This window comes from Lepidochelys olivacea (genome assembly GCF_965140295.1).
Source record: "Lepidochelys olivacea isolate rLepOli2 genome assembly, chromosome: 1".
Lineage (NCBI taxonomy): Eukaryota > Metazoa > Chordata > Testudines > Cheloniidae > Lepidochelys > Lepidochelys olivacea.
The window spans coordinates 306,992,225-307,012,542 of record NC_140411.1 but is presented as its reverse complement, the minus strand read 5'-3'; the positions used below and the strand labels follow the sequence as shown (position 1 = coordinate 307,012,542).

Below are 20,318 nucleotides of genomic sequence, written 5' to 3'. Positions count from 1 at the left end.
GCAGTATTTTTTAAAACGGACTAAACACAAAGCTTATGGAGAAGCAGTGCGGAACATGTCCCTGCACCCAGAAAATTCCATACCAGTAAATTTAGACACAAGATAAGAAATGCCATTTGAGGCTCCATCTAGCCCAATATCCTGTATCTGACAGTGGCCAGTGCCAGATGCTTCCAGCAATTGGAGGTTTAGGGTCACCCAGAGCAGAGAGTGTTGCATATCCCTGATTATCTTGGCTACTGATGTGCACTTGAGCTACTGAGGGACTCATGATCAGCTAATAATTTTTTCTTGTAATGCATCCATAATCAGTCCAATGACAATGAGAAGTAAGGGAAAGAAAGAGGGTTCTGTTTTTAAGAGGGTTAGATCAGAGACAGATGGCAAGAAAAAAGAGTAGGATGACAGAGGTGTCTCACACCAGTGATGGACCATGTAACTAACTAGACCATGTTAAAAAAAACCTGTAGCAAGACAAAATTTATCTTGGTTATTTTGCATAATATTCTGCTACCCCCTAATTATTTTAGCTATTTAAATTTTAACTTCTTCAGGATATGCATCTGTCTAATTCTATGCCCATCATCAATAAAAAGCTATGAAATTAGAACTTTACTGCCATTATGACCTAGAAAGCAGAATGTGCTGTAGCTATAGTGGTTCAGGAATACTAATCAGAAATACTAATCATTGCCAGTAACTAGCTTGAAAGTGACTTGAAAGCCAAGAAAATAGTATATGTACAAAATGCAATCACAGAACTATTTATTTCTAGTATTTGCCCATTCATTTATTTTAAGATCCTTGGTCCATTGTGCCCTACATAACTCAAATTTGAAACATAATCAAAACACTTTTCTTGCATCTGATTTTTCTTTAAAAAGGTTCACTACGAGATCTTCTCTCTCAACACTTATACAAAACATCTCAAGCTAAGTGACTGGTAAAATGCCAACCTTTGTTAAAAAGCTTTAATATATTATGAGCACCTTTGCTCTCAAATAGGTTACTTAACCCATACATGACTACACAGTACTAAAGGGTAGTACTGACAGGGGATCACACACAGGGTGATCTGACATTCCCCCAGGTACCCTACTCCCTTGACGCTTGATGCTCCCTTGTAACACTAGCGCTACTGAAGACACTTCCACGCAGTTAAGATGACTGCAATGGACCACTTGGTTGACATGTGGAAGATTTTCTTCACAACCATGAGGGCTAGAATTTTTAAATGAAAGCTTACACTGTGCAGAAGTTGATTGCATGCAACTACATTTCAAGCCCTGACAGTAAGCATGCATCCAGGAGTGGGAGAAATCAGAGCTTGTACCTATGAACATTTTTTTTTATTACAGAGTGTAGCTGCAGCATGATTAGTGCAACTCAGAGTGCCATCTTAATCATAAGAACTTTTTCCCCCCACATGGCTTATAAACTCTTTCCAAACCGTGTCAAATTACAAATGGAATATTTTCAAAATATCTCATTTTCAAGAGTTAAAAACAAAAATTGTTTCAGCATCTAAGTTCACTCCCATACTTATGTTTTTAAAAAGTTTACAATTATTTATGCTTGTATAACCTTGATTCTACATGTTAAGTTAAAATTTGGCACAATACATAGCTCATGGAAAAATGCAAACTTTGCTAAGTTTTGCTGTCTAACCTGACTTCCTCTCCTACTCAGTGTTTATTTGCTAATATTAAAACAACCCAAGATGGTATTTCAAAGTAGATTTATATTCTTTGATGAATTTCAGTTAAAATATGCAGAGTGACTTAGTGAACAGGGCACTGATGTAGAGCCAAGGTCTCCTGGCTCTCATTCTGCCCCTGACCTCCTCTATTTCCCCTCCCACCTTCTAGGTTTCTTGTCTACTTAAATTATAAGATGGGGTGTGTGTGTGTGTGTGATTGTGGTAGGTCTTTAAAAGCACAGACACAAATGGACCCCACTGAGGCTTTTATACTGTAATAAACATACTAATCTGTATAAGTTATTAGTCACAAACCAACTTCGAATCATTTGAAAGAATATTAACTGCATGGAAGCTGCAAACTGATTTTTTTTTAAAAAAATCATTCATTGTTCTCTTTCAAGAATGGATGCCACAGTAAGTTTTTGATCTTCAAGCTTTAGAATTTAAACAGTTTCTTGAACTGGTCAGAACTCAGACAATTATACCTCTCATAAATAATCAATTGGAAAATATATTTTTTCCAGTTAATCAGATGATACTGGAATGGTTAGCAACTTTTCAGCCAACCTGTGCAATGTTGATACTTCTTTCTGCCATTCCCTAATACATGGATGGCAAAAGATCTCTTTTCATCAAGCCTTCAGACATCTTTTCTATAAAGATCTGTAGACTGAACAATCCTCAGGAGTCAAATTTCAACATGCTAAGGTTTTATGCAGCCATAGTGTATAATCTCAATTCCGAAAGTTATGCAATGCTGTCTTCCTGAGTCTGCATACTGCCTGAAATAACTGCTCAGAACTTCCCCATCCATATTAAGGGGTTAACTGAAATCTGAACAATAGTGTTTAAACCAAGTCAATATGTTTATCCCATATTTCTGAACAACCTTCCACACCTTTTCAGGTATCAAAAACAAAATGTCCCATATTCCTTGACAAAACATCCTGCTTCCACTATCTCCTCCCCCAAATTCTGACACAGTTAGGCATTGCCAATACAAATATCTGTGGCACAGTGAAAATATGCAAATGAGCAACGAACTGAACAAAAAGACAGACTAGATTATTTAATTTTACATCTAATTTATTGGAAACCTCAATTTTTGCTTTATCTGACACTGCTACAAGATTTCCAGAATTTCCACAAAATCCAAGGGTTATGCAGCAGGATTTAGGTCCATCTTGCTTTATAACAAGATATTTAGCAAACTGTATTCGTTAGTTAACTAAAAAATTGACAGTGTTACAGCTACCTATAACTATGAACATACAAAATCTGTTCTTTAAACCACAGGTGACAGCAGCAAAAGAGTTTCATTTTGACTAATATGTTTTTAACATCCTGTTTAACTCCTCCAGTTCACTCCATTCCTACTTATCTGCTGTCTCCATGTCTCATCCCAATGACCTGTGCAGAGCATATAAACTTGATAGACTAAGTTTGGAAGACAAGCTGGATAGACCAGATTCAGAGGACAAATCTTTCATTAAAGTAGCAAAAATTAAAACTGTCCCCCACTGTAACTGCAGTAGGATGCCTATGACTCAAAAGCCATTTCTGGGGGGAAAAAAATAGGATTAGGGAAATACCTGAATTTCCCTGTCAGTGCCAGGAGTAAATTTAGTACTTAAAACAGATCCTAACGGCTTGTGCCAATAGTTATAATCACAACAGGTTATGAAAGTACCCTATATTCCAAGAGATACTTTTAGTCAATGCTAATGTCCTAATTGTGTGTGTCTTATGATCATATACATTTTAAAAGGGATTTTTCTTTCACAAAAATTATGCATTTCTTATAAGAATAGAAATTCTAATTACTCATGTTAAATGAAAGCTTACCTACTGATAACTTCTGCCTGAAGCCAGCATTCCCTCATCAGCAAGTGCAGCCTCTAAGATGTGGCTCTTTCATAAAATGTAGAGTTATTTCCTGAATGTTGTTTTACCACTCCCATATAAGTGTTAAACAGACCAAAAGTATGTGGATTACCTTTCTGAGGGCTGACTTGCAACAGATGCTATCCTTTACTAATAGGCCTCAGTTAATTTATTTAGAAGCGTGTTCCCCAAATAGATAGAGTTAGGAAAAGGTCAAGGTGGGTCATGCACGTCCCAGAGGCAGGTCCCCCCGGCATGCTTTCACTTTCCCTGGGTAGCAGGCAGAAGTGTACAGAGAAGGATCTGGGCATCAGTTACAGGGCAGAGGAAGCACCTCCAGGACACGGGCAGGGCAGGGATAGGCTGCTGACTGTCCCCCCACTGGCTCTGGCTGCTTCCATTGCCCTATCCTGCTCTCACTTCCCCTGGGCAGCAGGCAATGGCATGACGAGCAGGATCTGTGCGGCAGCGGTGCAGAGGAAACCAAAAGTCCTACCTGTCTGCCACCTTCTAGTCCTTCACATTGTGCCAACCACCTATGGTCTCAATCTGAATAGTTTCAGAGCTTACTGATGCTACCTTTTTAGTCATCCTGAAGTGACTATTGGAGAGCAACAAGAAGCATATCCTTTCCTCATGACCTCAGTGTTGCCTTGGCAGCACTTCCAGCCACCACTAGTACATAGAACAAGAAACCAAGTATGTATCTTTCTCAATGGGTACTGTCACTAGACCATCCATAAAATCCAGTATAGAGCCTGGTATTACTCCCTTACGTCTCTGCATGTCTGCCCTCTTTTCCAGGATTATGCCTGTACTTCTGCAAACAGCACCTGTCCCACTAGTCCCCCTCTATCAGGAGGATCACCAGCAGCATGACTATTACAAGATCCTAGTCAGTTTCACTCTATTGCATCATGAGGAAAGCAAAATAGAGAAGCCCCACAAGTGTGATTTACTGCTGGGGCAGGGCAAGATTAACATGTTTCTCCTCCCCCTCTCCAGAAGCACTCCTATACTCTAGGACTAACATTGCAGCCCTATCTTGACAAGAAAAGGATGTGTATTTTCATGTGTGTTAACTCAAATGATTTATCTTAAATACTACAGAAAGAATCCCTCAAGATGCAGGCTAACAAGTCTGAAGCTGGTTAGCTGGCCACATTTTAGCCTAGAAAAAGAAAACTTGTTCTGACAGCCATAGTAAGTGCCAATGAGAGGCGAATTTGACTAAACGTGTCCACATCCACTTAGAAAACTTACTCCCAAGTCTTGCCTAGGGATCACAAGTAGTAAAAATTCTACTTGAGTAAATTGCTGGCTTAAAATATGCTCTTTGTTTAATCAGAAAAAAAAATCTGGTATACTTTTGCTGTAAAATATGAATATTTGTCTTCCGCTCAATCTACTCAAAGCATAAAATCATTCAGCAGTCATTTAAATTTAATAATGTAAGAATAATTAGCTTCATGAGGGGCACACACCTTACTGTAAAGGACAGCACAACTCAAATATTTCCATAGAGATTTAATGTAAAGTCATCCAGAATATGTTGGGGACGAGTCAACATAGGAAATCATGTTTTACCAACCTATTAAAATTCTTTGAGGGAGTCAACAAACATGTGGACAAAGGTGATCCAATGGATATAATGTACTTAGATTTTCAGAAAGCCTTTGACAAGGTCCCTCACCAAAGGCTCTTAAGTAAAGTAAGCAGTCATAGGATAAGATGGAAGGTCCTCTCATGGATCAGCATCTGGTTAAAAGATAGGAATCAAAGGGTAGGAATAAATGGTCAGTTTTCATGATGGAGAGAGGTTAATAGCAGTGTCCCCCATAGGTCTGTACTTTGACCAGTACTGTTCAACATATTCATAAATGATCTGGAAAAGGGGTAAACAGTGAAGTGGCAAAATCTGCAGATGATACAAAATTATTTAAGATAGTTAAACCCAAAGCAGACTGCGAAGAGTTATAAAGGGATCTCACAAAATTGGGTGACTGGGCAACAAAATGGCAGATTAAATCAATGTGGATAAATGCAAAGTAATGTACACTGGAAAAGAATCTCACAAATACATACAAAATGATGGGGTCTAAATGAGTTGTTACCACTCAAGAAAGAGATCTTGGAATCATTATGGATAATTCTCTGCAAACATCCACTCAACATGCAGCAGTCAAAAAAAGCTAATACAATGTTAGGAACCATTATGAAAGAGATAGCTAACAGGACAGAAAGTATCATAATACCTCTATATAAATCCATGGTATGCCCACATCTTGAATACTGCGTGTAGATCTGGTCACCCCATCTCAAAAAAGATATACTGGAATTGGAAAAGGTACAGAAAAGGGCAACAAAAATGATTAGGGGTATGGAACAGCTTCCGTATGAGGAGAGATTAAAAAGACTGGGACGTTTCAGTTTGGAAAAGAGAAAACTTAAGGGGTCTATAAAACCGTACTAGTGTGAAGAAAATGAATAAGGAAATGTTATTTACTCCTTCTCATAACACAAGAACTAGGGGTCAACCTAATAAAATTAATAGGCAACAGGTTTAAAACAAACAAAATGGAAGTACTTCTTCAAACAACACAGACAACCTGCGGAATTCTTTGCCAGGGGAGTTGTGAAGACCAAAACTATAACAGGGTTCAAAAAAGAACTAGATAAGTTCATAGAGGATAAAGCCATCAATGGCTATTAGCCAGGATGGGCAGGGATGCAACACCATGCTCTAAGCATCCCTAGCCAGTTTGCCAGAAGCTGGGATGGGACAGAAGGGGGTGGATCACTTGATGACTGCCTCTTCTGTTCATGTCCTCTGAAGCACCTGGCATTGGCCACTGTCAGAAGACAGGATACTGGGCTAGATTGACCCACTATGGCCATTTTTACATTCTTAATAAGGTGTGTAAATAAGTAATACAGTAATAGATGCTCAATAAGTAAAAAAAAATAGTGTCATCTGGGAAGCCTGATCTTTCAAAAGAATACTCATGGAAGCTATATGGGTTATAGCGTGTACTAGACACCGCTGCTTTGGAAAGGACAAATGCAGGTCAGATAGGATATCTGATTATACCCAATGAATCTTATCAAACAGTTTGATTTTCCCTAACTGGTGAATGTGCCTCCTTTACACAAACTGAAAACTTTCAAGCATCTCAGCACTTTGTACTCACACCAGCCTACTTTTGTAAACTTGCAATATTACCCTTTTTTTGTATTGTCCAACCAGACAAACTCCAGGGCATGGAAAACACACACTCACCTAGGACAATCAGAATTTTGCACAGATGACAGGGTTGAGTTGGGTACCAGGAAGTCACTGCCTCTATCTTCGCAAGAAAAAAAAAAGAGACACTCATATGTCACTCTTAACAAAAGAGGAGAGACATACAGGAAACAGAGAGCCTCTAAGCTGCCAGTACGTTTCAGGAGGGCACAGAAAGCACCGAAGGTGCACCACTTCTCTTTAAAGACCAGGGGCAAAGCGACTTGAGCCAAGGCTAGGACAAGGAAAAGGGTTAACCCACCCGAAGAAGAGTTTGTGGGAGGCACAGGGCTTCCTCAAGGGCTGAAGCTCTGTCGTCCCAGATGGGCCCTACACCGAGACCCAGTATTACCTTATAGCTAAGGCTACGATTTAGTCATGGAGGTCGTTGAAAGTCACGAAATCTGTGACTTCCAGTGACCTCAGAGACTTCAGCCTGCAGCAGCTGGGAGCCACAGGGACAGGGGTTGCCGCCATGGGGAGTAGGGGCCCCCCCCGAACCACAGGGGAACCCAGCAGCTTCTAACCACCATCAGGGGTGGGGAGTTGTCACGGCGGGGGCACTGCGGAGCTCCCAGCACACCCCAGAGCTCCCAGCCGCCACAGGACCCCTGGAACTGCAGGCAGCAGTAGTATCCCAGAGCCCCCAGCTGCTGCAGGCAGCAGGGGCTGTGCAGCTCCTAGCCACTGCACAGTCCCGCTGTAGGGACCCACTGATCCCCATTTTGTTAGATATTTTTAGTAGAAGTGATGGACAGGTCACGGCTTCTGTGAATTTTTTTTTTATTGCTCTTGACCTGTCTGACTGTTACTTAAAATAGCCATGACAAAATCTGAACCTTACTTATAGCAGTGGAGTGCACGTCATTTATTTCATGAGCCTATAATTTATTACTGAGAAGGAAGTAGAGAGTCCAGAATTCATTTGTATACTTTTTGAGGAAAGGAAGAGAAATCAGAATTGCAGGAATCAGAGTAACAGCCGTGTTAGTCTGTATTCGCAAAAAGAAAAGGGGTACTTGTGGCACCTTAGAGACTAACCAATTTATTAGAGCATAAGCTTTCGTGAGCTACAGCTCACTTCACTGAGCTGTAGCTCACGAAAGCTTATGCTCTAATAAATTGGTTAGTCTCTAAGGTGCCACAAGTACCCCTTTTCTTTTTGCGAATTGCAGGAAGAGACCTCAGAACTTCATTAGATTAGTGGTAGGAGAGAAAAGAGCCTAGACTCCATTAGCTAGAGTGAGAGTCAATTGATTTGAGGGGCAGAATTTATTACTGTAACAGAGCAAAGTTATGGCAATGTAGCGACAAGTATTTCTCAGCCAGATAAGTAGATGTTGTTTCCAAGTTTATCCTTAGGTATGTATGTCAATATAGGGTTGCCAATCCTACAGGAATGCCCTGGAGTCTCCATGAATTACAGATTAATCTTTAATTAGAGATTATGTCATGTGATGAAACCTCCAAGAATACCTCCAACCAAAATTGGCAACCCTTCTACCCAGAGGATGCCAAAGTGTCTTTGTTTAGTGTTATTTTTATTTCCCTATGTTTTTTTAAGCAACTTTTCCAGACAAGGTTTGGACCAGAATATTCAAATGTGTATCTTTTAGCGTTTATGGTAGCTAATCTTACCTATTCTGCTGCTTTTGACATCACAAACAGGAACAGTACTCAATGAATTAAAAGAATAAACTGCAGCCTTAAAGTCCCCATCCTGAGAAACTATGACCCACCCTATGTTCTGGTGCTAAACTACTATACTTCTCACAACTCATAGTGACTTTTCATTTAGCCACCTGCTTCTGAAATTCAGTTCTAGCAGGCCTCAGATATGAAGGAAAACTCCTACATTACAATTAACAGTAAGGCATTTTAAAAGTCTTCCCTTTAATTTCAAGGGAATGTAAGACCTCTCTCAATTGCTTAAAATCTCCCACACTTGAGTTGCCTCCACAACTTCAGCAGCTCTGAAAACTTACATTTCTTATAGATGAGTGACAGTTACATAAAGACATGAGAGCTGTACATCAACCATCCTCTAGACATCTCCACACCCTGCCTCCAAAGCCTCCTTTTCACAGGCAACTGTAATGAGCCTCCCTCCAACAGAGGAAGGACAGACGAAAAGAAGAAGAGCAGCTTTAACACTTGGGTTTTACAAGCTGCCCCTTCCCTAAAGCACCATTTTAGGAAGCTATTTTCAAGCCACAGAGACCAACTAAGCAAAGAAAAAAATCAAATAGCCAGGGAAAGATTATAAACAGCTCACTGAGCCACAACCCTGTCTCCTGGGAGAGTATTTAAGCTCTGTCCTTATAATTCATCCCCAAGGGTGGGATCTGAATTCCCTACCCACTCTCCCCCAGCAACGGGGATAGGCGATACACCACACCCCCAAAACTCTCCTCCACCCTGCCAGAAGTCTCCCTTTATTTGACCCCCGGAAGTGAAGGAAGCCACTAGACACCGCCCAGAAACCAGCCCCATTAGTCTCCCTCCCTACAACGCGGAGTGGGGAGAGACACGGAACTCAGCCCTTACACCCCAGCCTGCGAGGAGCTCTGGAGAGAGGGAGCTCCCAGGCAGGCCGCCGGAGTGGGGCGAGGGGAAGGGCCCCTCTCCGAGACCCCGCCACTAGGCTCGCTCTCCCCACGCCCCTGATCAATAGGAAGCCGCCGCCCCAGGGCGAGGATCGGGCGAGCCCCGGAAAGCGGGGGGGGGGAGGGAAGAGGAAACTGGCAGCGCCTGAGGCCGAGCTCTCTGGGCCGGGCGGGCGGCCTCATCCATAGGACACCGGATCCTGCCCCCCAGCCCGGCGCCTGGGGCCTATTTTCAGCCCTCGGACCGTACAAGGCGCGGCGGGAGAGGCCCTTGGCCGGCCCCGGCGCTCTCTGACTGACAGCGCCGGGAAGGGAGGAAGCTAAAAATACAAACGCCGCCACCTGAGGCGGCGAGAGCCCAGCCCGGTCCCGAGCCCCGCCGGGCGCTGCGCTGCCCTGGCCCTGGCCCGCGTTACCTTCTCCTCATCCGAGAGCTGCTCCTCCAGGTTCGCCATCTTCCCGTCTGACCACGAACAGCTCCCTCCGGCAGGAAAGGCGGGGCCCCTCTCGTGTGTGTCCCCGGCGCCCTCCGCGCGCGGCGCCGAGGGGGCGGGGCCACGGCCTGCGGCCAACGGCCGAGGCGCCTGGGCGCATGCGCGGGCAGCGGAGGGCGTCCTGGCGGTGGCAGCCGGAGAGGGTGTCTCCGCCCCGTGTCAGCGCAGCTGCGGCTGTGGCGGGCGGGGTTCTCCCGTCTGGCGATAGCCGCGCGCAATGGCTGCGCGTCTCGTGCGGGGGCCTTACAGAGCGGTATGGCCTGTCAGTACATAGGGGGGGCGGGCCCTTCCGCACGAGCCCTCCGGGGTAGGTTTCACACACCGCTCGGCTCCCCGGTCTGTGAGCGGGGTCAGGGTGAGCACTGCGCCCGGCTTCAGGCACAGAGCACCCTGCGCCCACACCCTGACCACCGGACATAAGCAGGGCCACACTGGGTCCGACCTACGGTCCGTCTAGCGCAGGGGTGGCCAAGCTGAGCCTGAGAAGGAGCAAGAATTTACCAATGTACGTTGCCAAAGAGCCAGGGGTGAGCTGGAGCCGGTTCGCTAGAACCGGCTGTTAAATTTAGAAGGCCTTTTAGAAGCGGTTGTTCCCCGAGGGACAACTGGTTTTAAAAGGACTTCTCAATTTAACCGGCCAAAAGTGGCGCCTTAGGCGCCGACTCCATGGGTGCTCCAGCCCTAGCACACCCAAGGGGAAAATTTGGTGGGTGCAGAGTACCCACCGGTACTCCCCACCCCACCCCTGGCCCCAGCTCACCTCTGCTCCGCCTCCACCTCCTCTCCTGAACGCGCTGCCCCGCTCTGCTTCTCCCCCCCCCGTCTTTGCGCGAATCAGCTGTTTGGCGTGGGAAGTTGGGGCAAGCTGAGAAGCAAGCTTCCCACTCAGGCCCAGGGAGGGCGGAGGTGAGCTCGGGCAGGGGCAGGGGTGTGAGGAGGGCCACCCGCGCTGCAGCAGATAACTGGGGGGGATGGACGTGCAGGGGAACCGCTCCCTGCCCCAGCTCACCTCCACCACCCTCTGCCTGAGCAGGAAGCCACCGCCTGCTTCTCAGCCCTCCCAGGCTTCCTGCCAAAGACCTGATTCGCAGGAAGCCGGGGGAGGGGGCGGAGAAGCAGAGCGGGGCGGTGCGTTCAGGGGAGGAGGCGGAGGTGAGCTGGGGCTGGGAGCTGCCGGTGTGGGTTCTGCACCCACCAAATTTTCCCCATGGGTGCGCTAGGGCTGGAGCCTTCAGCCCTGGAGCACCCAGGGAGTCGGCGCCTAAGGCGCCACATTTTATGTGATCAGTGGGGGAGCGGCTGCTCCCCCACAGCTATGCTCCCCCGCCCCTAGGAGCCAGAGGGACCTGCCGGATGCTTCCTGGAGCTGCCCCAGGTAAGCACCGCTGGGACTCCCCACCTCACCCTCCGACAGGTGCCTTTAGCTCTTAGGGTTAGGAAACTGGCACCCACTACCGTGGCCCACGAGACCCTCCTGCCCAGTTCTGGGGGCAGTCAGAGGACAGGGGAGGAGAGTGGATGGGGCAGGGGTCGTGGAGGGGGGGGGTCAAGGAAAGTGGGGGGGTTGCATGGGGCAGGAGTCCTGGGGGGCAGGGGTGGGCAACGACCCCCTCGTGGGGTGAGGAGGGAACCCGTTGTTAAGATTTTGGCAGTTCATCACTGCAAAGAGCCACAGTAATACATCAGCAGCTCCCTTCCCCCATCAGCTTCCCCCCTCCTCCTCCCCTCCCGATCAGCTGTTTCATGGCATGCAGGCAGCCATGGGGGGCAAGAGCAAGGGCGTGGTAGGGTCAGGGAGGGGGCAGGAAGGGGTGGAGTGGGGGCAGGGCCTGTGGCAGAGCCAGGGGTTGATAAGTCAGCACCCCATGGTGCATTGGAAAGTTGGCACCTGTAGCTCCAACCCCAGAGTTGGTGCCTATACAAGGAGCTGCATGTTAACTTCTGAAGAGCCTGATGTGGCTCCGGAGCCACAGGTTGGCCACCCCTGGTCTAGCCAATATCCCATCTTCCTACAGCGGCTGCCAGATGCTTTAGAGGAAGGAAAAGAACAGGGCATTTAGCAAATGATCCATCCCCCAGTGTCCAGTCCCAGTATCTGGCAGCTGTATGTTTAAAGACACACTCAGCATGGTGTGTCCCAGATAAGCTTGGCTAATAGCCTCCAGGAATTTATCTAATTCTTTTTTGAACCTTATTATACTTTTGGCCTTCACGATATCCACAGCAATGAGTTTGGCAGGTTGACTGTGCACTGCATGAAGAATGACTTCCTTGTGTTTGTTTTAAACCTGCTGCCTATTAATTTCAGTGAGTGACCCTTACTTCACATGTTACGTGAATGGGGTAAACAACACTTCATTATTCATTTTCTCCACTCTATTCATGATTGGGTAGACTGCCATCACCTCTCTCCCTTTGGTTGTCTCTTTTCTAAGATGAACCGGCCCAGTCTTTTTTAATCTCTCCTCATATGGAAGCTGTTCCATACCCCTCATCCCTTTTGTTGCCTTTGTCTGTACCTTTTCCAAGTCTAATAGATCCTTTTTGAGATGGAGCAAGCAAAAATGCATATTCAAAGTGTGAGCATATTGTGGATTTATATAGTGGCATTATTATATTTTCTGCTTTATTATCTATTCCTTTCCTAATGGTTCCTAACACTGTTAGCTTTTTTTGTCTCCCATTGTACATCGAGCAGATATTTTCACAGAACTAATCACGACTCCAAGATCTTGTTCTTGAAGGGTAACATCTAATTTAGGATACCAATTATCAGAGAGCAGCCAGGGCAGGGAAGGAGTTATTGTGAACTCACCCTCACTATCACCCACTCTGGCAGGTTTTTCATCTCTCCAGCTGAGTGCACAAGCACCAGGATTTCCTAGAAGGGGAAACTACTCAGAATGTGGTACAGAGGGCTGATAGTGAAGACAAACACCCACAGAAACCATGGAGAGGGTAAGAGGAGAGTGGCTGCTCCTGCTACTAAACAGTCACTAACATGTCTCTCCTGGACTGTCATTCCACAAATGACAGTAGTCATGTATATACCTCTCTGCTGCTGTTATCAGCAGTAACATGATACACATGGTAACACAGACTGACCTCCGGGTTTGGCAACAGCATCAAAGCCGCACAGGAGATGCCACTAGCTCTGAGTTGCACATGGTTCATTGTTGACATAGACTGGGCTGCATTTTCATGAAGCAGGTCAGTAGCAAATACTTCAGTCTATAGCACCCACATTACCATCAGCCTACAGTATGGGCAGCACGGGGCTGGGTGTGTCAGGAGAACTAGAGCTCCAGCATGATGCTGAGCACAACAGACCCCCACCCTCCTCAGCATTTTCAGAATACACAATATTAATTCCCCTGTGATAGAGCCTGTGCAATTCTGTCCTTTCTTTTTGGTTTCAACAGTAACATGAGCCATTTAAATATCTCATTGGAAGTTTGTACGGGCAGACACACAGCTGAAAATGCCCAAGTTTTCAGACACCCACTCAGCAACATCCCCATGGCACAGTGACAACTACTGCTGCTTCTGGAAGGGATACACAGCTACTGAGGATGCAGCGTCTGGGCTGCAAGAAGGTGCTTTCAAGGAGACAGTCACAGATAAGAGGAAGAAGGCTATGAACAATAAGTGAACCAAATGTTTACATTGCCAATCCCAAGAATTCAAAAATCATGCATCAGGCCCCCAAGTCTTTTGGGTACTTTTTGTTTGCCTTCTGTTTTTTTAATCTTTTAGGTTGCACTTGTGTTGTGTTTTCAAGCTTTTCTCCACATTCACTAGAAACTTAGCTTCTATTCTAAAAAAAGTGAGATTCTTATGCAGTCACATGAATCTAGGAGCTGGGGCTTTAAGGAAAAAACCCACCAAACATTGCAAGACCTGCAATGAAGTTGTGAGTGTTGGCACCACTGTGTTCAGAGCACAAAAACAAAGTGTTTTTTTACAATCAGGAAGACTGCTATGCTGTTTATAAAAGTGAATCCTAAATTTGATATTATGCAGGGGAAGCATCCACAAACATTTTATTTGCAGTAAAAACACGTGATATCCCTTCCGACATTCAAAACAAGCAGCCAAATATTTAATCACACCACATCTAACAGTTTTCTTCCCTGTGTCTGCTGGGCTGTACAGTGCCTATTGCAACTGCTTATCTCCTTTTCAAAAATGTCATGACAGTCCAGAGGCTCCAAAACCTCTTTTTAGCCACCTGTCCTGGGTCTAGCTGCACCTCTGGCCCCTTTATGGTCTCTTTGAGTACACTCCTTCAGCTGTTGGGCCTTATGCAGTTACCTGTCCTGGGTGGACTTTTGCAATTCTCCCATTCTTAGACCATGAGCAGAACTACAGTACCCTGCGTAATCAACCATTCTTACCTCACAGATATGACGTGAGTTCAGGCTGCAGTGGTTCTTACCTTCAAGAGTGTTACCAGGGGTATATAGTGACCAAACAGCCCCCTTAAAACAAAAGTATTGTTTATTTTTGCAGTAGGCATTAAGTATTACAGAAAAAAAGAACTTTAAAAGAAACAGTCTACATACATGTCTAATTTACTTAAAGTCTTACTACACCCTGATGGTAAACCAGACAGGCTTTCTGTATTCAGATACCCCTAGCGAAGTCCTGGGTCTCACTGACTGGTTCCCCCCAGACAACTACTTTCTTTCGAGAGATGGTCTCATTAAATCCCACTAGAATTCTTTGGTTATTTGTGTTCATTGGGCTTTCTTTTCCTGGTCAAAACCAGTTTTGTAGGTTGGCTGGAGACAGAGGCAGCCTCATCCCGACAGCAACATGGAGCCCCCAGCTCCTGAGACAAGGAGGGGAAAGTTCTCCAGTGACTCTAGCTTACTCTCTTCTCCCCTTCTTGCTTCCTTCCTGTGCCCATCTGGGCTAATGAGTTAATTAGCCTTTTACCTCCTTCCAGGCAGCGCTTTCCAGGCTATCAATTGGGAGCCATTCCCATAGTCAGGTATGCTCTGGGACAACTAATTGGAGATGCAGTGACGAGATCGCTGGCCCAGCTCCTGTTGCCCAGGGTGTCACAGCCCCAACCAGGCCGAGATCACTCTTGCTGGCTGCCTGCTGGCCTTCCTCCTGGGAGGGAGCATGTGACACCAACACCACCAGGTTCTCTTCTGGCTGGGAGCCTGTTGCTGCCACTGTCAGAGGACTTGCTGCGGCTACTGCTGCTGGAGGAGGCTGTCATAGAGGTGCTGGTGCCGCGACAGAGACTGCTGCTGTTACCAGGACTGAGTTTTGTTCCATCATTGTCTTTGCCGGCACTGCTGTCATCTGGGAGCAGGATGGGGGCATGGAGCTCTCCCCCCAGGCCATCTTCACCTCCGCAACCATAGATGTTGAGTTATATGGGCCCGTAGTGCCCATGCTCCACCAATATTTAGGAACGTGGGCCCAGCTCCACCAATGTTTGGGCTTACTGCACTTTGGGGGGCCCTGCGCTTCAGGGGAACGCAGGGTCCCGGGCAGCCTGGGGAATTAGTGGGGGGCCTGGCGCTGCCAGCAGCAAGCAGCCCAGCTCCAGCCCACCCCACTGCACTCCGCCCCACTGGCATCTCTTGGGGGAGGGGGTGAAAGCGGGAAAGAGGCAGGGTGGGGGCTTGAGGGAAGAGGTGGAGTGGAAGCAGCGAGGGGGTGGAGCAAGGAGAGGCTGGGGCGCTCGCTGCTGCCGGCGCCAGGTCCCCTTCTAACCCACCAGGCCACCCTGGACCCCGTGTCTCCCTGAGACATGGGGCCCCTCAAAGTGCAGGGCCTGGGGAGGTTGCCCCAGTCCCTCCTATGGACAGGACAGCTCTGCTTGGACCCATTCTGGGCACCACCAAAAATTATACAAAGCTGGCACCCATGTCCGCAACTCCTGTAGACCATCTGGAACTGCCTCTTCTTACCAGACCAGCCAACTTGCCTTCACCCTGCTTGCCACATGGGACTGACAGCAACTGGGACTTTTTGGTCACAAGCATGCATGGATGGATGCACATGCCCCCCTTGCAATTACCATTCCCCCAGCTGCACTGAGCTGGCAGGCCCACCCTTTGTTTGCCCACCAGGCCCCCTGCAGCTGTTTGCTCCCCTCTTTGCTGCCTGCCCTATCTGCCCCACTACTGCTCAGCTTGTTTCTCCTCCCTACCCTGCCTTAGTCCCCTTATACAGTTTACTTTGTTCACCAGCCCACCCTATCCCTTGGGAGTTTGGTTACCTTTCCTGTCCCGCCTGGTCCATTCTCAGCCCATTCCATTCCCCATGATCCTTGGTTGCTTGACCCCTACCCCACTCCATCTTGACCATGAGCAGACCCCCTTGACCCCTACCCCACCTCCACCTGTCTTACCTGCTTTCTGAAGGAACCTATCAACAAACACCTCCCACACCAGGTGGCTCCCCCTGCCTGGCTTTAATCAGTGGATGCAGGCCACATACTCAGCAAAGTCAAGACCAGGACCTGTGTGGAAGCCTCTAGGGTCAGGATGCCTCTCTGGTTGAGGGCCCCACAGGTGCAAGTAAAGGAAAAGCTAACAGTGGTGTTGGCTACACACCATTTCCCTCCCATTGTGGTTCTTTCTTGTAGAATACCTGCAGGTTAAGAAAAAGAAACACACCCAACCCTACCTCCCGCCCTTTGCTGGTGAGCTTCCTTACTCTCCCAGCTGCCTGCATGTCATCAACTGTATATCTTAACAGCCACTGGGAGCCTGTGTGCTTTTTAAAGCCTGGACCTCACACACAGCTGGAATGGTAACTCAACCCCTGTTGCTCAGCTGCCTCTAATCATTGGCTTATCCAATCAGAAACTGCACAGCTCCCACTTCAAAGAGTCCTGCTCAAGCCCAAAGAGCCTTGCTAGAAAGCAGGTGCTTACTCACCTAACTGAAGGTCAACCCAGCTCAGCCAGCCAGCAACCACGCTGAGATTTCAAAACACAGCAATCATACCAACCAGCCCAGAGTCCTACCAAACATGATGGCAAGTTCCCAGCACAGAAAGCGTTCCTCTTTTGCCCTTCCTAAAGTTAATAGCAATAAAATGGTAGTGCCCCAGTGATACTCACCAACTGTCTCACTCCCTTAGTTTCCTAGCTGTCTTTGTGTCACCAGCCACATGTCTCAAGTTTGGAGTTTAACAGTTGATAACATATCAGATGTGCAAAAGCATCTCAGTCCAAAACTCTTTGATGAAATATTCCTGATTTCCTCCGGGAAGAAACACAATACTCTCATATCTCATTTACTAGGCAAAGAGAGATTAGCAGAGATTTATGGTGTATTTTGTTTCAAAGCTAATCCATTTATTTAAATTGCAGCTGCACCAGTTGTCTTTTCTTTTTGAAGCGTGAGGAACTGCAGTGTAATAAAAATAAGTTCTGAGATCATTACAAGGTAGTTTGATTAAGATATGTTGCTTGTATTGAGAAATGATAAGGCTTGAAATTCCAGCACCAGTGTTATCTGGACTAAGGGGAAGACCGTTGGAAACTTTCTGACTAGTATGAGGATTGCTCACTGTGCCTTACTGAAAACTTGCCACTATGGGTTTTGGCCTTTCTGATGATGACAAGTATTTTTAAGTGAATGAGATGATAGCAATGTGCCCTAACTGTAAAATAGAAACTAGAAGGCCTATTAGAGTTCCCATTGTATACCCAGTTATTCAGAGGTGGCATCCTAGCCTTTTGGAGTTCTCCCTTTCCCCAGTACAGCTACCAATGGAGAGAAACTCAGGTGGGAATGGAACAGAATAGGGGAAGAATCCAGCGGAAAGTTGGAGAGGAATCCAAGTGGCATGTGTATGAAACAGAGCATTCAGTGACAAGAAGAAAGATTCAAGAAGGGATCAGGAGGAGAAGTAAACAAAGGCTGGGGAACCAGGATCAAGGAGAAAAGGGAAAACAGACCAAGAGAGGCAGAAGGACCACTGGAAAGGAGAAAGAACAATGCTGAATTTGCCTGTTAGTCCTACGCCCCCTAGGGACTCTTTTACTTTACAGGTATTCACTAGAGGAAGGGCAAATGCCCTAGTGCTCCTTTGCACCAACCTAGCTGTATTTCTGTGCCGTCTCTACAGTAGCCCCCACACAGGCATAGCGGTATTACAGGAGCACAGGAAGAGCAGGAGTAGGCAAAGGCCATCAGAGGGAATGGGCAGATTGGGAGTGGGAGGAGGCATGGCCAAGGTGGTCCTGAACCCTTGCAGTGGCTCATCAGGCCCATTAAAGTAGGGGCACGACTTAAGGAAGCTACAAGCATTCCCAGTAGCCTGAGTCAAGGGGTGATTCAGTTTCTAACAGTCCCTGAATATGGGATGCACCAGCTACCTTTCTCCATCTCTGCTACACCAGGATGAATCTGGCCCTATGGGTAAACCTGGAGGAAGAGGAAAAGGATCGAGGAGCTGTAAGAGAGTAAAGAGAAACAAGCAGAGCAAGGCAGGAGCAGGGCTTGCCAGGCTTTTCCCAGACCCTAATCTATTAGAACAATATAACCACCCTAGTTTTCAGAGGTTGCATAAACAAAACATGCCAACTGCTTCCTTTCCCTTTCACCACACCTGATTTTTTTTTACAAAAAATGGTTCAGTTTCTAAAAGAGAAACTGTAGTTTTCCAGCTGGTGTTTTAGAAAGGACACAGCCTGGCAATCTTACTTTTATTCAACAGGAAATTAAAAATGTCCTGGTTTGTATAACCCGGTAGGGTTCCACAACAGGAGTCCAACATTCCTCTCTCCCTGCCCTCCTTCGAGTTCACTTTCATCTGAAGATAAAATCCCAACAAATAGAAACCACAGTTTGAGCTAACTTCCCTACATGGGCAGATGAATGAACTAAAGGTTCTGCCTGAAGGTCTCCTGTTCTCTATAGAGCTCCTCTAGTTACTGGGAGAGGGCTTGGCAAACAGAGCTACATAATTCAGGGCCCCCTGCTGCATAATTCAGCTTTAGCATACCCTATGGAACATGGGCTTGGTTCTAACTGAGAGACTATTGTGTACCACATATTACAAGAAATCAAAGAACACAAAGGCCAAGATTTTCTAAAATAGAAGCCTAAAGCCATTTTTCTACATACACGTTTAGGCCTCTGCTTGATTTGCAGGAGTGCTGAACACCCAAAATTCCCAGTGTACTCAGTGGGAGGAGCTAGGGCTAAGCACCGCTGAAAATCAAGCGCAGATATGGATGCAGAAGACTAACTTGTAAGTTGTATTTCACAGCATCTAGTCACCAGAGAACATTTAAAGTAGCAATTGGGTATAAAGAAGTTTTCATCATTTCAGTTGAGTGCAGCCTGTGAATTAATTGCCCTTTGATGCCATTGCAATTGATGCAATATCAACTCAGACACCCCAACTAAGGAAGAGATCATTCAAGCCATCACATCCTTAAAAAATGGGAAAGCTCCCGGCAAGGATAACTTGAATGCAGACTTGTTCAAGGTAAATCCTGAGTTAGCATCTATCCTAACCCCTCTATTTACATCAGTCTGGGAAAGGGAAAAAGTGCCAGATGAGTGGACCAATGGGGTTATAGTGAAGATACCAAAGAAAGGAACTCTCTGTGATTGTTATAACTGGTGTGGCATCACACTTTTATCTGTGCCAAGTAAAGTATTGTGTAAGATCATAGTCCAGCATATATCAGAGGCAGTTGATAGAGTTCTCAGAAAAGATCAAACTGGTTTTTGGAAAGGGCGCGGATGCACAAACCAGATCTTCACTCTACGAAACATAATAGAACAATGCTTAGAATGGCAATGGCAGCTTTACATAAACTTCATAGACTTTGAGAAGGCTTTTGATAGCATTCACAGAACCAGCCTATGGCGCATTCTGTGGCCATATGGAATCCCTCTCCGTATAATCAACATCATGAGGGGTCCTATATTGATCAGTAAAGATGACAGGATGCTCTCTCTACCAGTTTTATACTATGAGAACATTGGCCAAAATGTTCACAACTGGTTTTCAGTTGTACGCTGTTCAATTAGTGAGCTCCATGAAGTGTTTTGCTGGAGAACTGGGGGGACAGCCTTGCATCTGTCTCTTGTTTTTCCTTTTCATTTTAATACAGGATTGTCTTTATTCTTAATATCAGAAATGTCATTGCTCAGTCCAACCAAAATCGGTGTAGGGAACATCCTGGAACTTCACCCCCATTTTACATTTTATTACTATCAGGAAACCAGTAATCTCCTTCCTTAGAAGTTTTTAAGGTCAGGCTTGACAAAGCCCTGGCTGGGATGATTTAATTGGGGATTGGTCCTGCTTTGAACAGGGGGTTGGACTAGATGACCTCCTGAGGTCCCTTCCGA

The 20,318-nt window shown here is 46.2% G+C and overlaps 1 protein-coding gene across 1 annotated transcript in view; it reads right to left on the bottom strand.

The window, feature by feature from the left end:
- CAPZA2 (capping actin protein of muscle Z-line subunit alpha 2) overlaps positions 1 to 10,048 on the bottom strand; it is a 45,268-nt gene extending 35,220 nt beyond the window's left edge. The window contains exon 1 of the mRNA XM_084617761.1: positions 9,892 to 10,048. Coding sequence (XP_084473887.1) covers positions 9,892 to 9,930 — 39 coding nt within the window. The 5' untranslated portion in view covers positions 9,931 to 10,048. The remainder of the gene's footprint in view (positions 1 to 9,891) is intronic.
- Positions 10,049 to 20,318: the final 10,270 nt, after the last annotated feature.